The sequence below is a fragment of the Aythya ferina genome (assembly GCF_964211825.1).
Source record: "Aythya ferina genome assembly, chromosome: 1".
In the NCBI taxonomy this organism is placed as follows: Eukaryota; Metazoa; Chordata; class Aves; order Anseriformes; family Anatidae; genus Aythya; species Aythya ferina.
This window is the reverse complement of record NC_140296.1, coordinates 160,039,599-160,067,370: the sequence shown is the minus strand read 5'-3', so window position 1 is coordinate 160,067,370 and position 27,772 is coordinate 160,039,599. Positions and strand designations below refer to the sequence as shown.

The window sequence follows — 27,772 nt, the reverse complement described above, 5'->3', positions numbered from 1 at the left end:
GGACGTTTAATAGGGTCAATGTGCTGGACTCAATGTGGCTTTGACCCAACCAAAGCTGTGAGTCCTCTCCTGCAGGATTCTGTGACCCAAGAGAGCTCAATCCAAACATGAAGCAGCATGGGCCTCTGGAGATTTCACACTTACGGAACTTCAGGCAAACTTCAGGGAGTTACTTAGTCATGGATCTGATACTATGATAAACGTCTGCTATTTTTCCCCTACCATAACAGCTCTTCAAGGCAATACGCAGATCTTGAAGACAAATAAATAAATCAGAGAAGACCCCCTGAAATATTAATCTGCATATTGCACCAAACTATAATTACAGAACACTTCACGTTGAGAGTGTTCTAACAAAACCCCAAAATGAGCATGTGCATCTTTGCATCTAACTAGCCTGAAGGACGAAGAGTATTTTTGTAAAACCCCCTAATAAAAGCTGTTAACGGAAGTTTGAAATTTCACAGTACGGAGATTATTTATGAAACTTTACTCTAGCTAATCAAATGTTTAATTCCATACATTGATGTTACTCCAGATAACTTGTGTTCTACATTTACTAAAAAACATTGTTTCAGAGCTGTGTTCAAGAGGAAACTCTGCCCTTCTCCAACACATCCTGTGTCACTTCGGTACCCTGCTGTAGAATGCAGCAGGAGAAACATGCTTTTCACATTCTTCATTTGTGTCTCACTCTCAAGAAATTAAAGCTAAAGAAAGCTTTGAAGATAATACCTTTGATTCACAGAGAAACAGAGAGAAAGAAAAAAGATAACCCAAGATCAATAATGATAGGTTTCAGAGGAAATTTTGTCTTCTTGAAATAAGGGAGAAGCAATAGCAATTGGACTCACTAGAATTCTCTTAGAAATTGAAATCCCTAACTTACCAGTCCCCCAACTACATATAAAGACACCGTCTTCATATCAGAGTAGAAAAAAATTAAACTTCTAACTTTTAGAACTTTCTGGAACAGTCTAAAATGCCTTTTTCAAGCAAGACTAGGAACCTTAAACAGCTGGATGCTAATTAAAGCAGATCTTGACCAACCCCAGGCTAGAGACTGAATTGACTAGAACGTGGTGCTGCAGAGAACAGGTGTAACACAGCATAAAACTATTTTTACCTACCTGGGGTAGAAGTATCACCCTTCAGTTCTACCCCACACATGCTGCCTTGGGCTCTAAAAGTTCCTTGTATGTTCTAGGAGTAGGACAATAAAACTTCAGGTGAGGCAGGTGGAGATGGACACCCAATCTGATTCTGAACTGCTGAAGTGTGGGCATACAGGTAATGCAGAGCCTGCTCTTGCCTCTTCTACAGACAGACTGCTACAAAGATGTCATCTGCTGATGCACGACATTGTTTTGAAGCATTATAATGGTGTTGCCTTAGCTTGCTTTGCTTTTCCCAAATGGTAAAGCACTGTGGAAAGTGCAGAGACATAATACATAACCCAGGATAGGTCCAGGGGTGGTAGAGCTGCACAAGCAGGTGCTACGCCTGAGCTAACAAGGTGAAAAAGGTGGTGAAGCAACAGTCAGACAAAGCTCTAGAGCCTTCTGTCTAAAGCTGTGTCTGCAAGTCACTGGACTGCCACTTGGGGACTTTCTGTCTCTGCAGTGCCTTCCAGTGAATGGGGTAGATACAATGTAGATTAACAACTTTTAGCTTTCAAGAATTTCTTTCATTTCTCATAATCTCTTCCACGTTTTGAGTATCTTCAAGCTAACTACTGATATTTTTTCTTTTTGGGCTGTGACCAACTTGCCTGGCACCCTGACTCTGAAAACTAGAAGCAATATTACCAAAAGAGTAAGTAAAATGCTTAGAACATTAAAAAAAAAAAAAAAAAAAGAGACCAAAGATGGTGCTTGGAGGAGAAGGTACAAAGGTACAAAGGAGGCAAAGTGCTGTGGATTAGGGAAGAAAATTTAAAAAATAAAAAAAAGTAGTCACTTACCAGTCTGTGAAGTATGTCATCATCTTTCTTATATTGTGGAAAAGGAAACCAACTTCTGAAGAACTCAACTAGTTTTGACAGGATGCCTTGCTGAAGGGAACAGAAATTATTTCATTAAAAAAAAAAAAAAAGAAGAAAGAAAAAAAATAAATAACAGACAGACAATTCTTTTATTTGTGCATCTGCTTTCCTTGTTAACTCAAACACACGTACCTGTAAGGAAGTTTCGCTTATTCTATTTGGCCTAACTTCAGAGTATGCTAAGGGAACATCTGCTTCCGCTCAGTTTGCCTGTACACAAGGCCGTGAAATAAAGCTTCATTAACCCCACCTATTCAGAGTGTGATGGATTGTTATGCTATAATGTTAAAAATAAATACAGCCAGAATTTGTTTGATCTCAGGTTGGCAGCTACTGCATCAACGTGAAAGATTTTATCTCTTCTTAAGCATAACAAAAAAGCAGTGAAGTTAAATGGCTGACAGAGACTGAACAGAAGGAAAAGACTGGGAGAGGAACAACCTCTCCTTGGAGGACCACCACAGCTTGAGGACAAGACTCTGAAGGACGAGTGAACAGAGGCAGGGAAGAGTGATGGCAGGAAAATGAACCGTGTCAGAAGCGCACTGTCACAGCAGCACTTGCAATCAGATACTTCTCTCTCCACGCTGCTTCCCATGCAACCTAAACCCACACTTTGATCTGAGCTGCAAACCTAACTTTGAACATCGCTAATTAGAGGGACTTGTTGTCATCACATGTTTTACTCACATATCTTCCTAAAAGACGATGCATGAAAGATCATAATTAAGTAGATGCATGATTTTGCTTCACTCGGCAGTCATTTCATGGAAAAGGCAGAGTTTTTGACAGACATTGTACAGCTACTTTCCTCAGACTGCATTGACAGGAAGTATTTTTCAAAGGATTTACTTAAATCTATTTAATGAATTCTGGGGCCCTACCCCTTAATCTTCAAACTGCTGAGACACATTACCATTAACTGAAATGTATACCTTGATTTATAAAGGATGTTAACATTGAATCATCTTCTTCCTTTCCTCTCACTCTCTTTTTTAAGAAAAAGAAGTGTAGAATTGAAATTTACTACATGCAGCTGAAAGGTCGCTCTTCCCCTGAGGAACTGGTGCTGAGCTTCTGACCTCTGGGATTCCAGGTATAAACCTGTTCCAATACAAGCTACAGAAATGCTCCCTTGCTTCTCAAAGCTGCTTGAGAAGAGCAACACAAATTTCTCCAATAAGCTCCTAACTCTATGGTTGGGAAAGGAAGAGTAAAACCAAACACACCTATTGAGCTGTGTGGTTAGCCCTGTGATTAGTCGGACTAGTGAGTGGAGGCAGGGCAGCCAGACCCATCAGTGTAACAGCCCCTTGAGAGGCTGCACGGCAGAAGCTTGATGCACTGTCAGGGCAGAAGGGCTTTGAACAACACCAGAAATTGTCCTTGTAAAGCCTTTATGCTTCACAGAATTAGGGAACCCAACTCAAGTTTTTCTTTGCATGTGCTTCATCTTCCTGTAGACAATCAGAGTTACAGACCTATAACAAACTGATAACACGGGCCCCATAACGATACTTTTTTCCAGTACACAGGTATCGCTGTGGCTTGTTAAGAGGGGCTGTCCCAGCAATCTGCATGTTTCAGCCTACAGGATAATACAGGTGAGGTTGTGAAGTATGTTAGAGAATATACTTTCATGTGCAATGTTGGACAAGCTATCAAAAAAATAAGAGGGCCTGTTTCTACACTGTTTTCTATCATTACTATCAGTAATGCTGGTAAAAGCAAGATTCACCCCTGCTGTATGGGCAAAGATTCTGAAGTTGCTCAAGGGCACTGACGTCTGAAGAGGAGAAGGGTCACAAACTGCAGCAGTAGATTATCTTCCAAGGAAGTGTTTCTTGTAAAGTGGTGCAAAACAAAATTATCTGACTACAATTTGTGGAAAATTGAGATGAAATCAACAGAAGTCCTTGCCCTACATTTGAGTTTCAGACAAAGTATTTGTCTCAGTACAGTGAAGTGTAAAAGAAGTTGATCATTTACTGTTTACAGTGATGCCTCTTGGAGCCTATCATTTCCAGCTGCTTAGCCTTCTCAAGTTCTTTAGTTTTTATCATAAGAATTTAAATCTATATCAAAGACAGTTTTAAAATGCTACCAGCTGACTAAACCTGATTATGAAAGCACTGAAAAAAGGCAGACTAATGTGCTATGTAAGTAATTGTTTGGTCTATTTGTTATGTTTTCGTTTAAAAATAAAAGTATGAGCTTGCATAAATGCTCACCAGGCATGTCAGTGCTTGAAAACACAAAACAAGACATCCCACTGTCTTGGGCTGTGACCCAGTAGAGTGCAGTAACACATTCAATTATTCAGATCCTTGGAGTAGTGTCTCACAGCCTGCACTCCCATTGGGAGTGTTACTGACAAGTAAAACAACTTTCATCAACACACAAGTCGAGTCATGTTGCCACTGCTTCTGGAGGATCACTTCTACAGCTTTAGAACACAAGTCAGTCAAATGAATCCTCTTAATAAGCTTAGTAAATAACTATAATTATTATATTTAATTATAATTATAATAATTATTCATTAACAGAATTGAGCTTAATAATAAAGATATATAATGCCTAACATTAATAGAAAATAGCACAGGACACAAACATTTTAGGTACATTCATTTGAACCTAAAATAAAATACTTAAGAATGTTTCTCTTCTGCACAGGTTAAACTCGAAATGGCAAATTAGCAGGCATCTGAAATACCATCAGTCACGTTGGCACCTTTCAGTTCTGTGCACTTCAGAAAGATGACAGTACAAAGTATTACTGAGGATAGCCTCAGCACAACCCTAAGTATCTGCCTCCAGCACCAGTCTTGTTCTAGTGATGAATTATTATCACATCTGAGCTGGGACGAGGTGTGACAGTAAAATCAAGTTAGACACTCAGATATGCACAGCAGCCTAGGAAAATGAGTGAGAAAGGAAAAATATAAATGCAAAGAAATACATTCCTTGAAGATCAAGCAGAATTACCCAAATAATTCTGGATTTAATTCCAGAAAACAGGTCTAGGAGCTCTTTCAAACAGTACCCTTGAGTATCAAGTCCTCGTGAGATGAGAACGCTAGCTGTAACTCTGTCCAGAGATCAGTACAGCTAGGAGCACTGAACCTATAATTAACATGCTAAATCACGTCTCTACACTCCCTCAGCCCTCAGCACACACTCTTGGAGCACCTCTTTTCAGCTTTTCTGCTCAATGTTCATTAAGACCATGCTCTCATTAAGAAAACAAAACAAAACAAAAACAAGCAACCAACCAAAAAACTAATTAAGATGTGCTGCAGGTTCAGCTGATGACTTTATCGTCCATTAAGCCCGAACAACACGCTCTGCTTGGCGGGAGAGCAAAACACAGCAGCAATGTTTGTAGCAGTTCTGAGGAATCACAGAATCACAGAATCACAGAATTTTCTAGGTTGGAAGAGACCTCAAGGTCATCGAGTCCAACCTCCAACCTAACGCCAACAGCCCTCCACTAAACCATATCCCTAAGCTGTACATCTAAGCGTCTTTTGAAGACTTCCAGGGATGGTGACTCCACCACTTCCCTGGGCAGCCTGTTCCAATGCCTCACAACCCTTTCTGTAAAGAAGTTCTTCCTAACATCTAACCTAAAACTCCCCTGGCTCAACTTAAGCCCATTCCCCCTCGTCCTGTCACCAGGCACGTGGGAGAACAGGCCAACCCCCACCTCTCTACAGCCTCCTTTAAGGTATCTGTAAAGAGCAATAAGGTCACCCCTGAGCCTCCTCTTCTCCAGGCTGAACAAGCCCAGCTCCCTCAGCCGCTCCTCGTAGGACTTGTTCTCCAGGCCCCTCACCAGCTTCGTCGCCCTTCTCTGCACCCGCTCAAGCACCTCGATGTCCTTCTTGTAGCGAGGGGCCCAAAACTGAACAGAGTACTCGAGGTGCGGCCTCACCAGAGCTGAGTACAGGGGGACGATCACCTCCCTAGCCCTGCTGGTCACGCTGTTCCTAATACAAGCCAGGATGCCGTTGGCCTTCTTGGCCACCTGAGCACACTGCTGGCTCATATTCAGCCGACTGTCCACCATCACTCCCAGGTCCTTCTCTGCCTGGCAGCTTTCCAACCATTCCTCTCCCAGCCTGTAGCTCTGCTTGGGGTTATTGCGCCCCAGGTGCAGGACCCGGCACTTGGCCTTGTTAAACTTCATGCAGTTGACCTCTTTATCTTCCAGATTTGTTTTTCCAGTCCATGAAGATCCCAAACGAGATCTTTGCCTTGCCAAAATACGTCACAAGATTGTATCTGCACAGGGTTCCTACTTGACTGAATATACGAGGAGTAAACAACTGAAACTCAAAGACAAAGCTATACTGCAGCTTTCCTAAAGTGAGTCTTCCACCATAAGCCAGTTGACAGCCTAGAAAAAAGTAGTATTTTACTTTTCTCTTCAGAAACATATTTGTCTCCTTTTCTAGCCAGAACATATCCTATATCTACTAGAATGGGATGAAATTGGAAAAATAAAGCAGAATCGGACGTTCCCTTAAAGAGCTAAGCAACCACCTTTTTGAAAAAAAGGAGTATCATTTTAGAAGCCAAGTTGTTTTGGATCCAGTAGAAAACTTAGAGTGATAGATGGACCATGATAACCTAAGAAAGCCAAAATTCTCTTTGTAAAATGTAGTCCAGAGCAGGTGCGTAAACATTAAAATATCTTTTAAATTAATGAAGTGTTTGAGGCATTTGTAAACTTACTTTTCAAAACAGAAGGAAAACGATACATACATACCAGGAATCACTCAACATGGATCATTGTCTACTCCCTGTGATTATGTTATTTGCATTACACTAAGCCTCAGCTAAAATCGTTTTACATTAGGACTTTGGGTAGGTACATATTCAGAACTTGGAAACCATTTGTTTCCCAGACATTTTATAATTTCAGCAAAGGGTGAGAGAAGGGAAGTGATAATAGTCCAATGTGAAAATGAGGAAATGATTGCATGGGAATTTCAAAGATTTGCCTATACCTCTTACAGAAGTTTTAACAAATTCTCAGATCCTCCTTAATCCAGTCTACTTCTTTAAACATGTGGCCAGCTGTCTCTCCCCCATTCTCTTTCCTTTTGAGATACCTTACCAAAATGTCACGCAAACAGAAATCAAAGGACAGAACCAGACTTTCTGACATTAGGTTACAAAAGAAAAGTGTTACTGTTCCCAAACTACTACTTGATCAACAGCAGGAAGAACCAATAGCATTTTCTCATTACAAATTACACACAGGTTTCTTCCTTTTTCCCACCCCATATCCTTGTCTAGACTGAGATGAGACAGTGTGAATGTCATGCTGGCGTTTGTAAGAGGTGCAGCCCATTTTCACACACCCTCTGGTGACGCAATACCAGAGGGCTTCCTCCCAAAGCAACAGAATTAACAGTAAGATGCTTGAGAGGAATGGAAGGGGAAAAACAGAACACTTACGACTTTTAAAAGCAGTGTATCTTCATGCTTTTAAGGTTCTTATCCCCACAGCACTTTTGTATTAAATTCAGAAGAAATTATATACATGAACACAGCATCATACTGCTTTACTGATTTCTACAAAAGTGAACAGTCAAAATAAAGTAATGCAGCTAACAAATGGTACTCCAGGCATTACATCATAGTAACAAACAAATAATCCATCAATGAAATATGTCACCCTGATTTCCAAATAACATCTGTTTAATTAAAGCCTTCCTGGACTAAGCCAGAATAGGTATGTTCAATGTAAATGTCCCAAAAACTGCCAATAGCTCTAAAGGCAAAATATACTTTCAGTTGTTTTCCTGATGTTTGTCGTGACTGCCAGCTAACAATTCTGAAAAGTAAAGGTAGTGGACGTATAATTTCCAGGAATTTTTTTCAAGCTAGTTTAAATCAAATTTTGAGTTTAAGCCTGAATTAGATTAAGCCTTGCTTCATGAACACTGATAGAAGCAACCATTGTTACTAATGTACTAGATATCCACATCAATAGCAATTAGAAGTCAATTTATCCATTACATTAAAAAAAATAAAATCTTACATTAGTGAAACCATTCAGTGAAGTGGGAGATGCTGCATCCCCTTCCCAGCTCCAGTTCACGGGCTAGACACTTAGTGGTACTCACAGGTCTGCTCAATGGATTGTGCACCCCGTACCTCATCTACTTGGCCATCCTTCATCAGATGATGGGGCACGAAAGAAGGGAGACGTGGTACACTTCCTCGGGACTACTAGTCTTAGAAATTGGGTTTCAAGGACATGAAGCAAAGTATGTAGTGCACCTGGCCCACCGGGTAAACACAAACCACGATCAATCTATCCATGAAAAAAGACTCCAACAGGACTGAAGACCAAAATAAAATGTTTCCTGTTTTACTACCCTGCCCTTTCAGAATAATGAGTATGTGAGGAAGGTTATATAGTCTATGCAGACAGTAGTAAAATGGATATCATTATATGAAAATAGGATACACCAACACTTCTCAGAATACTGCTAGATGAATAAGCTTCACACTGCAGCTTCTAAATTTCCACTTCTAAGACTGTATGTGCCAGTCCTTGCAAGTATACCATACTTTATAAACAGTTTGATAACTACACATTCTTTCCCCAGATCAGGAAAAAAAACATTATCCACATCAACTCACACACTTATGAATCCTACCCCACCTAACACCCCACACAGAGCAGAACAGATTAAAAAACCCATGATATAAAAATGCATCTGACCTAAAACAAAGGTGGAGCAAGGAGGACATGTTCAAAACTGATTTGTTGTTAAAATAAATCCTAACAAATTGTGAATATTACTTGGCTAATTCCTTGAAGCATCTTGAGAACTATTTGAAAAAAGATCCTAAGAAAAGTATCAGCTCACCTCATTTGCCACACAAACCCCCATGCACCACAACCTTCAGGAAAAGGGAGACCTTCTGGAGATCTCAGGGCCACTCCTATCACACTGCCTGTGTTTGAGAAATACAGGATGCTCCCCAATTCACTGCCTGCTAAGGGGAAGGGTGGAACATTGTGGAGCAGGGAAGCAACAGAGGTTATAAATGAGAGGGAAAAGGTTGTGAACCTCTGATCTGAAGGTGGCTAAAGAGGTATAAAGCAGGAAGGAACATCAAGAAAACTGCTCTGAAGAAGGCTAAAAGCCACAGCAGGTGAGAATCAGATAGCCTAAGATGCAGTAATGGCACAGTAAATGCAGTAAATGGTACAGTAGATGCAGTAAAGCTACAGTAAATGGTGGGGCGAGGGGAGAAAGAAATGCTAATTCTTCAAAGACATCACCAAATCAGCCTACAAATGCTTGTTTTGGGCTCTTACCCAAGAGATACTGCTCAACACACCCCCACTGCCCCAGCCTCCAGTGGCCAGGACAGAGAAGTCTGCACAGAGCCTCTTTTTCCTCCCGGCTTAGCATCTAACTAGAGCACATCCACTGAGAAATTAATTCTACACTGCGGAAAAAAAAAGAGGTAGGCAGAAAATAACTGCTCTTAGCATGCTCCATCTAGGTGATAAGAAGACATATTGACTACTGCATTTTCTAAAACTTCCCATTTTAGAACCAGCAAAGAGATTCCTACATCAGGTGCCTCAGAAGAGGAATTCCCTCACCCACACCGCAGTTCCTCAGCTGAGTCACGCAGCCTATACGCTATCTGTGTGTAGACTACAGTAATATTTTAGTAGCCACCTGGCTCTTAAATCTCAAGCGCAATTTTAATACAAAAAAACATTGTAAGAATCGACAAGCCTTTACTTAAAATAATGAGCTAATGTCAGCCTTGTCAGCTGTTACTGATACAAAATTGCTATAACTACAATTCTACTATCTTGTTCAGACTGGTTTTTGTATTTATACTTCCCAGAAATCATCTTCCTTAATTTTTTGTCACATAATAAGCGATATTTAGGAAGTGAATGCCTGAGGTGGGCTGACAACTCTATAAATATTTTGTTCCAGAAGATTACAGGTTTTGTTCACAGAATGTAATGCTAAGCTTACAGTAACAGTATCCAGTAAATACAATTATTTACAAATCTTAAAAAAATCATTATCAAAATGTTGTTTCCTCAGCTCTCATAGAAGCAAAGAAACACTTCAAACTATACTGGAAGACCATAAATTTCCAAACGTATTTGTAGACAACACATGACAGCACTGTTATTGTTAAATTATTATTATCATCATCATTATTAGCAAAAATAATGGTTATTATTATTACAGTAACAGTTTCACCTTTATCCCATTATTATTATTATTGTTGTTATTATTGTTATTATTATTATTGTAAAAGTTTCACCTTTACCCCATCCAATTTTGCCTACTGACAAAGCAAAGCAGCTCTCTTTTGAGAGGACAAATACTACAGGAGAACACTCACTTTCTGGACAACATGCACAGTCCGCTCTTTCTGGCCTTCCTCTACTGCACATTGCTTTGCCTTCTGCGACACAGAGGAACATACTTCAAAATCTGTGTGTCCCAAATCCTGCAGATACTGGTAGAGTGGTGAATTCTGAAAGAAAGTCAAAAAAAGAAAAAATTGAAACAAACAAACATAAACTCAAAAACAAAAACCAAGGGTAAACAGCAGTCCCTATTTACCACAGAACGTGACTACAGGGTGCCGAAGCACTGTCAAACCACGCAATCAGCAATGAGGTATGCAACAGGAAAAAAAAGAACATAGTATCACAGTAACAGCAAAGAAGACAAATTTTTGCTTTAAATATCTTTCAAGTTTTATCTTAACCATAATAAAAGAGTTGCAAGAGAGTCAATATATGATACTGCGATGAGAAATAAGTATGCAACTAACCAGCTTTTCCTACAGTAATGTATTTTCCACGTTACCTGATTTTTTTTTAGCTTATAACTTACATGTAAGCAATAAATAAACTAAGTATTTGGCAATATTTTTAGTATATATTTTTAGTACATATTTTAAAATATTTTTGTTTGACTCTAAAACACTTGATGACACTAGTTTCCTGAAATTTATAAAAACTTAATACTTTGTACAGCTTCTAGAGAAACAAACTTTACAACTAGAGCTCTTTTAAAACTTCAATAAATGAAGCCCCAGTATAACCTATGAAGGACCTATGGCATGCTTTACAGAAATGAGAAAGTAAACCAGAGAATGGCTTCTGCTCTATTTGTCGTCAACATTAGCACTTTTCATAGCCAACTCTCACAGTTATCAAAATAAATAAATACATTAATTAAAAATTAAACTGAATATGAACTAAATTAAAACCAAATTTTTAAAGTTGCTGGCAAAGCTACTAATTCAGAAAGAGTCCTTAATGAAACTTCTTAGAGAAAGTAGGAGATTCTCATTAGCATAACATGAATTTTAACATTTTTAGGCTTTTGAATTTTCTTTCCATCATTATCAGATTTCTAGATTTACTAAGCCATTATTTGCTGACATCCATATATACAGCAATATCTGTGGCAGAATTGGCAGAAAGGATATTTATGCTAAATCTAGTTCTACCCAGGAGACGTAAAAGGACTTCTTTTCTTTTCTATTACTTTTTAATTCTGAAAAAACTTTATTAACACTCCCACAATAGTATGCAAACACCAGAGAACTGCATAGGAAGAACATAAATATTTTAATCATTATAATTTACTATTAGTGAGACAACAAAAATATTGAAAGTTAAAAAAGGAAAAGCTTTATAATAATGAGCACACAATTGTGGAGGTTTGCAGAAACACTGACCAGTAGTATATCAACTACAAATCGTTACCTTAGCTAACATTAACTCGCTGATGCGAGTTGTGAAAAAGGCATCTACCATGACCATGTACCAGCATGGCCACGTCTCAAGTGTCTGCTTGCCATACAGTAAGACTTTGAAGCAATCGTTGATTCAAGCTTAACAAATGAATTTGTTACTGTTAAGGTTATTATTATTATTTTTAAATTCTATCAACAATGTGTTCTTTGGATTGCTCTTGCCTATCTAAAGCGTGCAAATGCACTTTTGCATGCTCCCCATGGGTAACTAACTCAGAACAGATTCAGAGGCCGCTCATTACCTGAAACTCAAACATTCATGCCAACTCACAGCGCTGCAGGTCCAGACAGTCCCCTCACCCACAGTGACAGTGATTGTGCAAAGCACTACGCTACATTAATGACTCATTTCCTTGGGGGAATTTTCCAGTGTGACACCACAATCCTATCTTTTTCCCAAGTGTCCTTCCTCAATGGTCAAATACTTTTTCAAATGTGTAACTAAACAACGCACCCGAATTGAACAATGCATTGCTCTCGACTGGCTGTAAGGATGCTGTGTTTCTCTCTAAGTAGAACTCTTTACCAGAATTACTAAATAAAAATGAGAAAGGAAACATCATAGACTAGAACACTTCTTTTATTTACACCAGAGGCATAATGGTTTGTATCAGGAATAGTGCAGCCAGCAGGACCAGGGAGGTGACCGTCCCCCTGTACTCTGCTCTGGTGATGCCACACCTCAGTACTGTGTTCAGCCTTGGGCCCCTCACTACAAGAAGGACAGCAAGAAGGGTCCAGAGAAGGGCTACGAAGCTGGTGAAGGGCCTGGAGCACAAGTCCTGTGGGGAGCAGCCGCAGGAACTGAGGTTGTTCAGTCTGGGGAAGAGAAGGCTCAGGGGAGGCCTTGCTGCTCTCTACAGCTACCTGAAAGGAAGATGTGGGGAACTGGGGGTCAGCCTCTTCTCACAGGTAACTAGTGATAGGGCTGGAGGGAATGGCCTCAAGTTGCTCCAGAGGAGGTTCAGGTTGGAAATGAGGAGACATTTCTTCTCAGAAAGCAGTCAGGCACTGGGATGGGTTGCCCAGGGAGGTGGTGGAGTCACCGTCCCTGGGGGTGTTTAAGGAAAGGTTGGACGTGGTGCTTAGGGACATGGTTTAGTGGATTATATGGGTATTAGGGGGACAGTTTGACCAGATGATCTTGGAACCTTAATGATTCAATGAATGTTACATTACCTCAGTAACTTCAGGACAGTTATTCTGAATGACCTGAAATTGAATGGATAGGCATAACCATGTCTTCTTAAAATGGTCTCCACACAGCAGCAGGCTGCATACTGCCAGCACACCTGAACTACTCACCTGCACACACAAATGGCTCTTGAAGTAGCATGGACATTTCTATCAGAAACAGACCAAATTTTCCCAGTTTAGTCAAAGATGTGTAGACAAAACTACGGGGAATTACAGGCCTGTCAGCCTGACCTTGGTAACAGCATTACACAGCACATGCAGGACAACTGAGAGATCAGAAGCAGCCAGCACAGTTTTAAGGTCTGATCTGATTAATGTCTGGTCATGTCTGATTAATCCAATCTCCTTCTATGACAAGAGGACCCACTGAGTAGATGAAGGAAGGGCCATGGATGTTGTCTGCCTTGATGTTAGTGTTTGACACCACCTCCCAGACTATTCTCCCAAAGAAACTGCTGCTAGTGACTTAGACAGGTGTACAGCTCACTGTCTGGATGGCTGGGCTCAGACTCACAGTGGATGGAGTTCAACCCCATTAGCAACCAGTCACCAGTGGGACTCCGCCAGGCTTCCCCCAGGCTCAGGCCTGGGGCCAGTTCTGTTTAACATCTTTATCAAACAGTATGAGGGAATCGAGTGCACCCTCAGTAAGCTTGCAGATGATACCAAGCTGGGTGGCACTGTTGATCTGGTTGAGGGCAGGAAAGCTTTGCAGAGGGATCTGGATAGGCCGGATCAATGGGCCAAGGCCAATCCCACAACATTCAACAAGGCCAAGTGTCAGGGGCTGTGCCTGGGTCGTAACACTCCCATGCAGCGATACAGGCTTGGGGAAGAGCGGCTGGGAAGTTGCTGGGCAGAAGAGCACCAGGAGGTGCAGCTCAACAGCCGGCTGAACGTGAGCAGTGTGCCCAGGTGGCCCAGAAGGCCAACAGCATCCTGGCCTGCACCAGAAGCAGTGTGGCCAGCAGCACTAGGGAAGTGGTTGTCCTCTCGTACGTGGCACTGGTGAGACTGCACCTTGAATATCATGTTTGGTTTTGGGCCCCTCACTACAAGAAGGATATTGAGTTCCTTCAGTGTGTGCAGAGCAGAAAAGCTGGTAAGGGACTAGAAACCCAGAGTTATGAGGAGCAACTGGGGGAACTGGGAGTGTTTAGTCTGGAGGAGGCTGAAGAGAAACCTCATCACCTACAACAACCTGAAAGGAGGTTCCAGTAAGGAGGGTGTCAGCCTCTTTTCTCATGTGACAACTGACAGAATGAAACAGACTCCAGTTGCACCAGAGGAGGTTTAGATTGGACATGAGGAAGAATTTCTTCACAGAAAGGGTGGTCAAACATTGGAACTGGCTGTCCAGGGAGGTGTTGGGCTTGTCATCCCTGGAGGTCTTTAAGAGACACGTGGACATGACACTGAGGGACAGGGTTTAGTGATAGGACTTGGTAGGTCAGGTTGATGGTTGGATTTGATGATCTTAAAGGTCTTTTCCAACCTATACAATTCTATGAAAACAGTGGATTAACACAGAATATTTTATTCAAAATCAAAGTTTTGATGCTCACTCCAGTCAAGACTCCAAGGAAATTGCATCCAGGCTCCTGGCAGACTTGTCCAAGGGGTAGGACATCTCCAGGTCCTAACTGCAGGACACAGCTACCTTCCTTTATCTGTCCAGGGGCTGGAGACCTTCACCTCCCCCAGCTCAGTCACACAGACATAAGTATTTCCTTGTTACAGCTATTGGAGATGACACCAGAACACCAACTTCACCACTGCATGGCCTAAGCAGCTTCCTCCATGATGGTGCAGTGTGGTGCTTTAACCCTGCTGTGCGGGGGAACTCCACCTCAACCATTCTCTCACTCCCTCTCCTCAAAGCAAATGAGGAAGAAAATACGATGGAAAGGGCTCAAGGGTTGAGATAAGGACAGGGAGATCACTCAGCAACTAACGTCATGGGCAGACTCAGCATAGGGAGATTAAAATAATTTACTGCCTATTACTAGCACATGAGAATAGTGAGAAACTAAAAGCAAACTGAAAACACTTTCTCCCCATCTACCCTCTTCTACCTCCTCCCCCTGAGCAGTGCAGAGGAACGGGGGCTGCAGTCAGTCCTTAAACCTTCATGGTCACTCTCTGCCCCTGCTCCACATGGGAACCCTCCCATGGGAAGCCATCCTTCCCTGACTGATCCTTGGGGAGCTTTCCACAGGCAGCAGCTCTTTACAACTGCTCTCTGATCTAACATGAGGCAGCTTTTGGACTCTTCTCACAGAAGCCCCCCTTGCACCTCCCCTGCTACCAAACCCTTGCCACATAAACACAATACAGATGGGAAGTTCAAAAACAATTTGTTTTAACCTGAAAACAAACAAACACAATGTTTTAATGGCTCTTTCCCCTTAATAACCTGGAAATCCTGCTTTTTTCTGTCTCCAGTTATGACAATTATCTTGTTACTCATACCTGTTACAAGCATAACCAATCATCTTGATTATACTTGTCACAAGCGAGACATCTGAATATTCGTTTCTTTATTGCTACTCACCTAAATACAGACAGCTGTCAAAATAACTGAAATATACAAAGGTGTTTTTCCACTACCACCTTAGGGTACACCTTCTTGTTTCAGTGGCTGCTGTATTCTACTCTCTCCACTACAGAGAGACAGAAGGCGAGAGAGAAACCGTCCAGGTACCCAAATAATGTTAGAGACACAGGTGATAGTAACAGCTGTCTGTTGTAGAAATAAGGTAAAATTATTTCTCCTTCTGGGTCACTGCTGAACGCTCAGGCAGCTGATGGCTTGTCATTACAAGGGATTCAAGCAAGCACCAATCAACTCAAGGGAAATGTAAACTAGGTCTTTGCTAATGATCTGTCACAGAGCAATCTGTTGGTGTGAGAATTAAAGTTGTGTTTTTGCAGTGGAAAATTCCACTAACTTTGCACATTCAAAAGTGTTTGTGCAGGCATAACATTGGGGAGTATGTTAGGCAGATAAGGGGGCAGGGGAAGGTCCCACTGTCCCAAAATAAGGGGGATGGCTAAGAAAAACAAGACAAGCAGTGCAACAATCAGTAAAAACAAAAAGCAACAACAACAACAAAAATAATCAACGGCACTCTAATCATGAAAGAAAAAAAAAAAGGAGAAAATAATGGTTGGTCAAATAAAATTGTACTTACATAGTATAGTAGTAAGTGTTGAGTAGTTTGTGAACCTGTAGTACTCAGCCAATGAGTAAACAGGGGAGGAATCAAGTGTCAGGTAAGAGGGAATATAAGGTCATGACATAGTATTGCTGTGCACTCCTGCCTGCAGGACCACTGCCATTGCAATCATGAATAAAAATGCTACTTCACCAAGATCCTCGCCTGAGCCTGTGTAATGGGCTACAGAGTGATTCTCCCAAACTGGGGGCTTGTCCAGGAGCCAGTCGCCTGCTGAGGATTGTTTCTCACATTGGCATTCGAGGAGAAGAAGAAGAAAATTCATTCTGACTATGTGAGGTCACTTCAAATGTGCAGGGCACAGAAAGGAATGATCTGTGATGAGATCATTTTTTTAAAAGCTGATCAAGAAAACCAGTCTAATGCTGTTTAGATTGGTTCCATTTCCCAAAGGAATGGATGAAGGAAGGCAGACAAAGAGATGGGGAGGTAGCCAGAGAGATTCTGTCCACCAAACCCAGAATTAGCTAAAATCCTGAATGCTGTACTTAGCAAATAAAACATTGCACAGATGTAAGGATGCCTAATTCTTACTGTTTTTTGGCACTATCAAAACCCTGCAGTAAATTTTAAGTAGTATAATTTCTACTATACAGAAATAGTGTTATTATAGCTCTCTCTTCAAATGTTAATGAAACTTTAGCCCCCAGCTGTGATGAATAATTTCATTTGTTCTTGTAATCAAGGTAGAATACAGACACCTTACTAGGTTTTACATAAAATCCTCTTGATTAATTTTTCAAAGGCTTTTAAAATGTCTCCATTATAGTTTGGTACAGTTAGATTTGCAAATTTTTAATACTCCTGGGAACTGGAAAACAGTTTTCTGATTACTGAGTTGGGAAATGATAATTGATTAAAATTTAACTCAAATGTTTGTCATATATTCCTTCACATAGATGAGTGGTGTCCTCTTTGAATTTCTCAGGAAGCACTCAGGCTATGACATCCCTCCTCTAGCACACTTTCTCTGGCCCCACTTTTCCTCTCCCCCATTCTTCCTAAGAGATTACTAGCTGAACTTACAGTCCCCATTGGAAAACATCTTTTTTTTTTTTCTTTTAAACTTAAGTGACTGAGAACTATGGCATACCTAAAATACCTTATGCTGTAAATAAAATATCATTGTTCCTCTTTCTGAATCCATAAAGCCGTATTAAATGTGGGTACAGAAAGAACTGAGTAAGAACTGGGTTGAGGCCCTTTTGAAATTAGATGGCTAAGAACCTTAATGATACTGATGATAAAATTCTTCCATTAAGAGCGAGTTCTCTTGTGCAGTACATACAGCTTTACAGCTTGCTCACCTCTAAGATTTGAGGATAACACCTACTTTTTTATTAAAAATACCACTGCTGGCATGTATTGACCTATGCTAACATAAAAACACAAACTATTTATATACTTATTATACTTAGTGTCCTAGATACCCCCTGATTTTAAATGTACTGACAAGCCTGTCATTTGCAAAGCTGTGTGGTCTGTATAACTCACTGAAGATTTCTCCAGCCATCTATAGTAAAATTTTCCCATGACATATGGGAGTAACAAGTAAGCAATGGCTAGAAAATCAATAAAGGAATATTAAAATGTTGAAGTGTAGACTTCATGTATGTGAACATTCATACAAAGCTTCCAATATTATAAAAGAATCATAAAATTATAATGTAACCACACAGGTGCAATATGATAACATTAAAATATGCTATATAATACACTACATATGTTTCAATTCAAGAGACGGAAGCATTATACTTAGCACTTACAAAGCATCTTTCATCTTCACAAAAGCTTTAAAAACAATACTTTAATCTCATAATATGCATGATCTCCCATGAATTATAGCTTTGCATTTCTAGATTACAGCCTTAGCCAAAATTCTCACTCTTAGTTGCCCTCATTCCCATTCGAAAATCACAGATATGCACATCTTTTTGTGCACACACTTGTAGCTGAGAGAAAAGTTTCTTGGTTTCAGCTCATGCCGTCATGCATCAGTATTGACAGGCTCAACTGATTTCATAAGCAAATGCTATGAGAATAGTAAGAAATATACATCTTGGTTAGGTAAAATAGGATCTGCTTTTTTGCATCCTAATTTTCCTTCCCTAAAATTAATGCTTTCCTTTTTTCAGCAGTCCAACATTTAAAAAGATTTTGACAGTTTTGCATATATATTATAGATACTACAGTTTTAGTTTGAGAAGGCCGGTGGGTTGTAATTTACCCTTGAAAGAAATCTTTAAGGTTATAGGTAAAGGGACAGCAACACCATTTCAGTGGACAGTCTGAATAGGAAATTTAAAGATGAAATTTCACCTTCCCATTACCACAGCCTCATATTATCTAAAGGACTCTATTTCCTCGTATTTTTGAATCTTTATCTTTACATTCAACCACTCAACTTGAATACTAACTAGAATAGTTACTATTACTCACATTTGACAGTCAGGTTCATTTACTTATTTCCAGTTGTCTCTGGTAGAGCAATATGGTAATGAATGATTTAGAAAGTAGAAAAGAAAAAAAGTCATCATTCAGCTTATTGTTATATTACCATCACAGTACCAGTTACTGATGGCAAACACCATCTAAAGCAAGTGAGGATACCACGATAAGGGTTTTCAGCAATATGCTGTATTTATATCTGAAGTTTCTTCAAAGTTTAGTCTTCTAAGTCACTTTCTGAGATCACCTAGATACAAGAGAAAGGCATTGCATTTACCATCAGGGCATTTTTTATTATGCTACTTGTCAAAAATGCGTGCTGGAAATGGAGAACAGTTCCAGATGACAAGATGACATTATTCTTTGATGCACTTCTTACAAGCTAGACAAGGAGAATATGGCTAATAAGTGAGAAAAAGTACTGAATAGGATTAAGTTTTCTGAAGATTTTAAGAAACAGGGTTTTCTGGGAACTCAGCAGAAACTGACAACAACAAAAACACTTATCCTTGTATTTTCTAATTCACTACTGTCAGACGCCCCACAAAGCCATCCAAATGTAAGTAGATCTGTATAGTATTGCATAGTCTTATGTAAGCTCCCATGTCCAGAATCAAGACAAAAGCCTCTCCTCCTCATGCCCAACTCACTGAGCATATGTATTTTTGACTCATACTACTAAAGACAATATCAGTCGAATACTTATGTGTAATGACAACTGTATTTTTTCAGTGTTGAAAGTGGTTGAGTCTCATTCTAAACCCAAGACGTATTACACAGGATTAAAGAACAGTCCACTGAAATTATTTTGGTCTTTAACATTTTTTAATGGCTATTTTAAGGCCACTTACCATACAGTACTTTATTAGAAAAAAAAAATCACCTAAACTGATCCAAAGATCAAACATCTTGTTTGCAACTCTAAGCCTACAGTAAAAACAAATACCAAAAAAAACCAACACCAAGCCAAACATTAAAAAATAATCAAACACACAGCATTATGCACTGCTATGTGATGAAAAGGTTGGTAGAGAATTCCCTAGCTACAGGGAAGAGCTTACTTTTGACTGATATCTGCTCAGGTATCTGTATCTATTGCAGCCTTGAAAGCACAAATATTGCACTTTAATATAAGTCCTTTTGTGCATATTCTGAGAAAAGCCTTTGCAATCACAAAGGATATTATAAAGCTGTTAGCTTTCATAGTCTTGTTACAATAGCAGCTGAATATCAAAGCCACACCCATATTATTTTTGCTGATGCATCATGAACTAAATGACTCAGGATTTCTCCATTAGAGACGGGGGCTTCCCACACCCAACACTCTATCACTCCACGGTAAAATTTACTACTTAGTAGTAAATAGTAAAAAGTACCCTGCTCTAGCTTCCAACCACAGCTAATGGAGCAGAAAAACCTTAATGAAAATAATAAAAAATAATATTTAATGTGCTTGCACAAAGCAAAGGGTTTAAAGATCTCCTCTTAAAATACAGAAATGTTTTCTTCAAAGCCAAGGACTCTAATGGGCCAGGAACATTGTGGGAGCACAAACAACCTCCAAAAAGAGTACAAGCTATGAATTCTCAGTTAAAAAAAAGAAAAAAAAAAAAGAAAATATTTAACATTTCTGACAGCAAAGCTTAGCAAATAAGCTTAACAGGTGGCAAAACTCAAACCAAAATAAACAGTATTGAAATCCTCCCTCCCCCTCAAAACACAGATTTGAAAAAGTTGACCTAAAACTTACAGACAGCGCGAGCTTTGTCTCCTGGAAGAGGGCATTCCATTTTTCTCTTCTGTACTGTTCCCAGGCATCTGACAGAATCTCACCCACCTCCCCGTTTCTTTCCACTCGTCCCTCCAGGATGACCCGAGCTGAGGCTGAGAAGCAGCAGTCAGTGTAATTGCACCTGTGCTCCTGCACAGTAGCATTTTCCTGACAGCATCGGCGGCTGCAGTTTGAAACTTCCCAGGACTGTGCGATTTCTCCTGACTAATGTGGCTTTATAACTGGGGGGAGGGAGACGAGGATGACAGATTGCTAAAGGCTTTTAAAAAGATACTGCTAGAAAGAATTACTGCGCATCGATCTTATATGAAGCCATTAATAAGGCTTCCCAAGCAACAGTATTTAAAAGCCTTGGTCATATTCTCCTGGCCGGTAACCACCTCCTCCTTTCACCCGACCGACACGCAGCCAGCCACTGACAGGGCTAATATTAGACAATGACTTCGACAGGGGAAGAATCATTTAGATTTCTATTCTGTTTTCCCCGCCACAGTAGCAGAGACCTTTCTTTACACCATCACAGGATCTAGAAGCAGTTTCTGAGAACTACTTTGAAGCCATTAACCTTTTATTGTTCCCTAACATTCTCTGGTGCACAATATATACCTACTATTGCAAGCATCTCCAGTTCCATGTCACTGAATCTGTGAAAAGGGAGAGCTCTTTCCTTTGCATTTTCAGCAGGAGGTTGCACATTATTGCCAGCATGGAGAAGTCTCATGAAGAAATCTTACATGCTAGAAAAAGCTCTGAAATTCATTAGCAATGGCAGCCCTGGGTAATTTACCCATTCAAACTTGGACCTCCGAATACAGGTGAAAAGCTGAGCAGGACCTCTCTGACAAGGACAGCAATGAATAAGAACTGGAAAACTGAAGGTAAAAGTGGTGAACATATCTTCCCTGCAGGACAGGGTAACAGGCCAGTCACAGACTGTATCAGGAGCTTTGGGTGGGAAGTCACTGGTTGCGCAAGTCACAGCACTTAGCTGGCAAGGAAACACTTTGTTTTATACTGTTTACTAATATTTGTAGACTTTATCCTTCATTTGCATGCTGGTAAACTAATGGAATATTTCTGAAACACTCTGGAAACCTCTCTAAAACAACAGCTCCAAAGAACAGTATATCCATTACAAGTCATGTTAAATTTTGACACCTACTGAAAACACAGTGCAAGCAAGCATCTTTTCTGAGCGCAAAGCATCCTACAAATAAGAGAAACAGTCACGTTATGAGGACTAAAAGAACGGGAGTGATTTTTGTTTTTATTTTAAACTCAAGTGTCTCAAGGAAGTTGGTTCATGACAAAGCTGTGAGAAGAGTATTAACCCTCCTGTGAAAACGATGCCAGAGCAATTAGCACAGAGGAGGATGCCAAAATTCTTGGGCCATCAGACCTTGAAAATTTACTGTGGATCATCATCTATTTTTGTCTTCAATTTCCTAATAAAGTCAGTACGGGTTCACACACCATATGGCCCATACAATACCTTCCTCTGTCTGCTTAGATAAGACATTAATGTTATCCAAAAAAGCCTCGTGACTTTACTTGGCACCCGCAACAACCAGAAGCTTCTTTAAAGAGTCTTCCCCTTCCTCAGAGCAGACTTCTGAGCAGATACCTGGCTTAGTCCATTTACCACTAGTTGGGCATCTTGCAGCAGAGGGATCTCCTCAGGCTGCAGTTACACGGGCAATTTCACCTGACATTAACAGTGGGTGCAGATGAAAGCTGCAGTACCGTTTTACAACACTAACGGTAATATTTACGCAGACAAGTGGAGAGATGGAACAAGAACTGATCTGCCTGAAAAACATAAAGTAGTCTTTTTTGTTTCTTTGTTTTCCTTTCTTAGCCACCTAAGTTATAGTCAAGTCAGTCTCATGATCCAGGTCACAGCTCCACCCACGAATCTTAGTACCGGTGTGAAGAGGACGGGAGTAAGAAGGAAAACCCGAGAGAAGCCCAAATACCTCTTCTGGCAACAGCCCGCACCTCAGGCAGACAAAGCAGTCTCAAACAGGTAAACAGTGTTTTTGACAGAAGTGTATATTTAAAACTGGCTTTGTTTCATGCACACATATAAAATGACAGTACTACATCGTTATGCCACCCAATAATCAGAGAGAAAGATCCCATTGAGGCAGCAATAGAGACTCCACTACCGAGGTTGCATGAATGTTCTTTTTCAGCTCCTTTTTCAGAACTTAAAACATTTAACAAAAAAATAAAAAATAAAAAATAAAAAATACATTTCTAACCCCATTACTTGACAAGAATGACTTCGTTTCGGAAGTCCTAAAGTTTTCAGGTGTTTGAATGACTGCAACTTGAAATTTTCATCACAACAGAAAGTTCTAAGGTTAGGTTTCATGGGTGTTTGTTTTTGCTTTGTTTTTAAAGCAAAATAATAGAAGAGCTCAATTTGGATGGAGAAACCATTTGTGAAAATAAACATCCCTGAGTGTTTTGATAAAAGATAATTTGAAAGTATACAGCGAAGGACCTGAACATCTCAATTTAGTGATGCACCAGTATTCTAAGCAGAGAAATACCACATTTTGGATCCGTTTGCCTACTGTAGGTGTGTTGAGCATATGAGCTAAAGGATGTTCTGAACATGGCTGTTTTATGCTGGGAAACGGTGGTGCATTTTGCTAGAATCTCTCAAATCTTACAGAATTCTGTATGTCAAAGCATTATCTGTATGCATCCCCCATAACACTCAGCTCTGAGCAGCATCTTGGATGGTTGCTCAAATATGCTGTGAGAATAGTCTTTCTGAGCTTATGACATCTGAACACTTTATGATGTTGCCCAGCATTTCCCAAGTGCTTTTGTCCCGTCCCTCCTAAAGGGACTGTTCCATTCCTACCTCCTCTCAAGAGGCCAGGCCCTGTGCCATGCAGCTGTCACCTCTGCTTAGCCCCAGTGCCTTCCCTTTCTCTCTCAGGATGGCATGCTGCTTGGAAAGCACTTCTGTATTGTTTTCAGGACTCATTTCTCACATTAGCTTTGTCCACTTCAGCAAAAAGACAGAACACAGATCACTTTTCTCCTAACTGTACAAAGGGTAATTCCATTTCCGTGCAGCAGTATTTTTCCCAGAGATGGGGATACGAGTGCTTAAGTAAGGGTGGGCTGTGAAATGAAAGCACCTGATCTACTTTCAAAACCTTTGTTCTTGGTCTGTGGGTTCCAATTCTAGTTACTTAAACTGTTTTCAGTAGAACTGTGTTCAATACATTGCATGGATACAAAATCTTGGATTTAGACATGAGATTTTGACTCTTTGCATTCATCCCCACCTTATCTTAATGTACAGTTTTATATGGATTCTGAGATGTGATGCAGATAGAGGAGCAAAAGAAAGTCTTTCTTTGGTTATTTGGTATTATCTTCCCGTTTCCACAAAATAAAGCTTGAAGTTGGGAAAGACGACATATACAACATAAATTGTGTTTTTCAGTCTGGGATTGAAGGTAGACACAGTAAATCCCACACTTTAAAAGCGTGGAGTCTTACTATGGATCAGATCCTTTAGATCAGGAATAAAAGCTTAGATTCAACAGTGACACTATCACTACGCCACCCAGCCAGCCTGTAGCAGGACTATTCTGTAACAAATTCCCACTAGTGCTGAGATAGCTAGTGAACAGCTATTAACGTTAAGTAACTAGCGTGGGCAGAAGTGTTTCTAGGAAGCGTACAAGACCCATCAGTCTCGCAAGAGGTTCTGTCTGCACATCAGGAAGCACTTCTTCACTGCGAGGGCGATGGAGCACTGCCTCAGGTTGCCCAGAGAAGCTGTGGGCTCTCCACCCTTGTAGGTACTCAAAAACAACCTGGACGTGGTCCTGGGCAACCTGCTCTAGGTGGCCCTGCTTGAACAGGGGGGTGGCACACAATGATCTCTACCGGTCCCTTCCAACCTATGTGAGCACAGCTTTAAAACCTACCCAGATGGAACAAACGTGGCACAAGTTCACTAAAATATAGGACAAATGACTCAGCTGGAAGCAGGACACAGGAGCTGAAAATGCCCTTCTGGAACAGTGTTTGGATCACCTTAATCCCAGTGTTCTGAAAGAATGGGTGCATGAGATCAAAGCTCCAGCTCAGAAGATTTTTGATAAATCTATAAACCCACAAGTGGAAAACAGCAATCACAATGACTGTGCTTACAAGGAGAAAAAAGCAATGTGTCAGTCCTATGAATCTGATCAAAAGCCAGCGTGCTGCTGAGAATAATTATTCGTTATTGCAAAATTCAAAGACGAAGAAGAAAACGGGCCATCAATGAGGATACCACATGAGGTCACCAGAGGTAGATTGCAACACTCACTTGACATCTTTCTTGGACGAGACAGCTCATTTTTCTAGATAATGGAAATTAGAGGAAGTTTAAATGAGCTTCTGACACTGTGCCATACGGGTATGGACTTTTGATACCACGCCATACCGGTTAAGAAAGGAAAGGATCTAAATAGGTGAATAGTAGAGATAACAGTGGGTTGTGCATGGAGCGTTAACCTCGTCAGGAACTACCACAGCACAGTGCACACTGTACTTTAACCACAGCACTCTGTCTTGTAGCCCATTTTGGGCTGTAAAAACCTCATCTCAAGTAACGTAACATCAAACGTCCTCTATTCTGTCTTACTACCTTTTTAAATAGACAGACGTTAATAAAAAGTATCGTTCATTTTCTTCCATAATCTGCCCTACACTAAAGCCATTTTTAATTTGACACACTGCTGGCAGACAAACACGTGCCAAGCATATCAGGGCACCTCTGTCTCTCAGGTTCTGCCCCCTCTCCCCTAATATTTGGAGTGCTTTCACTAAAAGAGCAACTGCAAAAACAAATGTGAGAACTGAAGTTAAGAGGTATGGACTGAAGTGAAGTAGAACAACCACAAGAACTTGAACTGAACAAGACTATGCAGTCGGTGAATGAAAATCTCTGGGTGCTGTAGGAATTCATTTATAACCTGGATAGAGGATGGCAACAATTCTGGACCAGCAAAATGACCGTCACTCACTATTACTCAATCACGATGATCTGCAACAGCTCTTGAACTTCTGCACGGGTAATATTGTTTCCCCAGGGCAGTGATGCCATCCCTGTGCTTGTCCTCCTTCAGGGAGATATTAATGTAACAGATATTTGATAATGAAAAAGATGAATGGTCTTTAGAAGCTCATAAATATCTATCAGCGGGACATCACTTGTTTGCTACAGCACAATTTGTAATGCAGATGGTTGAAATTGATGCCTTCAGGCCTGCTGGACAGAGCTATGACCTGAAAAATATGCAGAATATAACACTGGACATAACTGTGATGTGGAACAGGTGAAGCATACCCTGTTCTGCTTCTCTTCTCTCTCCTACCCATTCTGTTTGGACACGAAAAACACGAAGGATCGCTTCCTTCCTGATTAGGCATTTGTTATCACAACAATGACAACATTTCTTTAATGTAAGAATAGAGAAGAGTGCATTTATAGTCACTTGCAGGAATGCAGGAGTTTTTTGAAAGCTGCAGCAAAGACTCTTTCCCCAGACTGGTACAATGGCATTACATGGTGGCAATCCCAAGCATAATTCTCAAGGACCTCCACTACTCCTAGCTACTGACTCAGGAGACTGACACATGAGGCACCTAAACAGGCCCAGGAAGACTTAACAGGTGATCAGGTAGAGAACAGCTTTTGGCATGCTCTTGACCAAACACAGGACCATCCTGGAAATGCCTCATGAACATAAGGGATCCTAGCAAGTTGGGTTCTCCTGTTGTTGCATGATAGTTTTCACGCTGTACTTGTAAAGGAAGATAGTAAACACAAATGGAGTGTATGAAAAGCATACAGATGACAGCTTCCAACAGGCAGATACTAAGGGCATTGCAAGAGACCACTGAAATGCTGTACAGCTGACGGAGGCATGGGGAAGCACACCAGCAGTGTGGCAGTCAGACAGTCTGCTTCTTCGTGTCCACTGCTGCATACAAGCATCAAAGGCTTCTGAAACTCTGCGTCCAGCAAAACGATTCCATTTTTCATAGCTGAATACAGGCACTTCTCCCATGCACAGGCTGGGGAGCCTACAAGACACCCCTACCCACGGCACACACCAACAAACCCACTGATCACAAGCTGTCTTCGCTTCTCTCTCTGCCTGATCTACACTGAAGTAACAACGCATTCATAGTTTTCTAGGAAAACTGTCTAACTTTTCCTGGTAATTTTAGTGAGGTAAAAGAACTAACCAACTCTGGGTGCTCATTCTCTGGGGACAGCGACAGGAGCCAAAGGAACGGCATGGAGCTGGGACAGGGGAGGGTCAGGCTGGGGTTAGGGAAAGGGTCTGCACCCAGAGGGTGGTCGGGCACTGGGACAGGCTCCCCAGGGAAATGGTTACAGCACTGAGCCTGCTGGAGTTCAAGAAGGGTTTGGGCAATGCTCTCAGACAAATGGTTTAAGATTTAGGTAGTCCTAAGTGGGGCAAGGAGTTAGGCTTGATGATCCTCGTGGGTTCCTTTCAGCTTGGGATACTCTATGATTTATGAATTATTTTTGCAGTGGAAGACTTTACAGAGCAGTATCAACAAAAGCTACTGCAAGGTGCTGGCTGTTCCTGCACAAGTCAAACTGAAACAAAAACCTTGGCTTCCAGTGTGAGTGAGCAGAAGAGATGCTGTGTCCTGCTCTCCTCATACCTTGGTGGACAGAAAATAAAAGGAGGAAGCGAAAGAAATTACCAAAGGTATGAGAGAGAAGCAGAGGTGCACTAACTGCTGAACACACACTATTATCTTCATAGCAGCTTTGCAGAGATGGTATGCACGTTCTATCTCTGGAGCTGCCTAATTTCTTGGCATCCTTCATATGCCTTTCTCAGTGCTCTGGCCCTCATGAGCTTCTCTACTCTTCCAAAAGAGACCTCGGACTCCAGGTTCTCAAGACCAAAACAAGATGTCCTCCCTGCTTTGTCCATTTCTTTCTCGGTACTAATTCCCATGTTGTCATCTAATGCGCTAGTGCTTTCCAAGGAACCTAGCCAAAGACACTAAATACACGATAAGAACAGAATGATTAGACTTAAAGCAAGGAAGAAATGGTAAGAACTGGTATAACTTGAAATGTTATAAGAAATGGTATAACTTGAGAAGCAGCCTACTGTGCTGCAGAAGAAAACGTAGCTG

At 40.8% G+C, this 27,772-nt stretch overlaps 1 protein-coding gene across 5 annotated transcripts in view; it reads right to left on the bottom strand.

Moving 5' to 3' along the window:
* VEZT (vezatin, adherens junctions transmembrane protein) overlaps window positions 1-27,772 on the bottom strand; it is a 69,349-nt gene that overhangs the window by 40,234 nt on the left and 1,343 nt on the right. For 4 of the 5 annotated variants that reach the window (XR_014688866.1, XM_084507220.1, XM_084507221.1 and 1 more), the window contains exons 2-3: window positions 10,454-10,588; window positions 1,964-2,053 (exon numbers count right to left, since the gene is read on the bottom strand). Coding sequence is in view for 4 of the 5 variants with exons in the window: in XM_084507220.1 (XP_084363346.1) it covers window positions 1,964-2,053; window positions 10,454-10,588 (225 nt within the window). In the remaining variant the exon portion in view is untranslated. Of the gene's footprint in view, window positions 1-1,963; window positions 2,054-10,453; window positions 10,589-18,759; window positions 18,873-27,772 lie in introns of those variants that run through there. The other variant, XM_084507222.1, reaches the window with a different exon arrangement.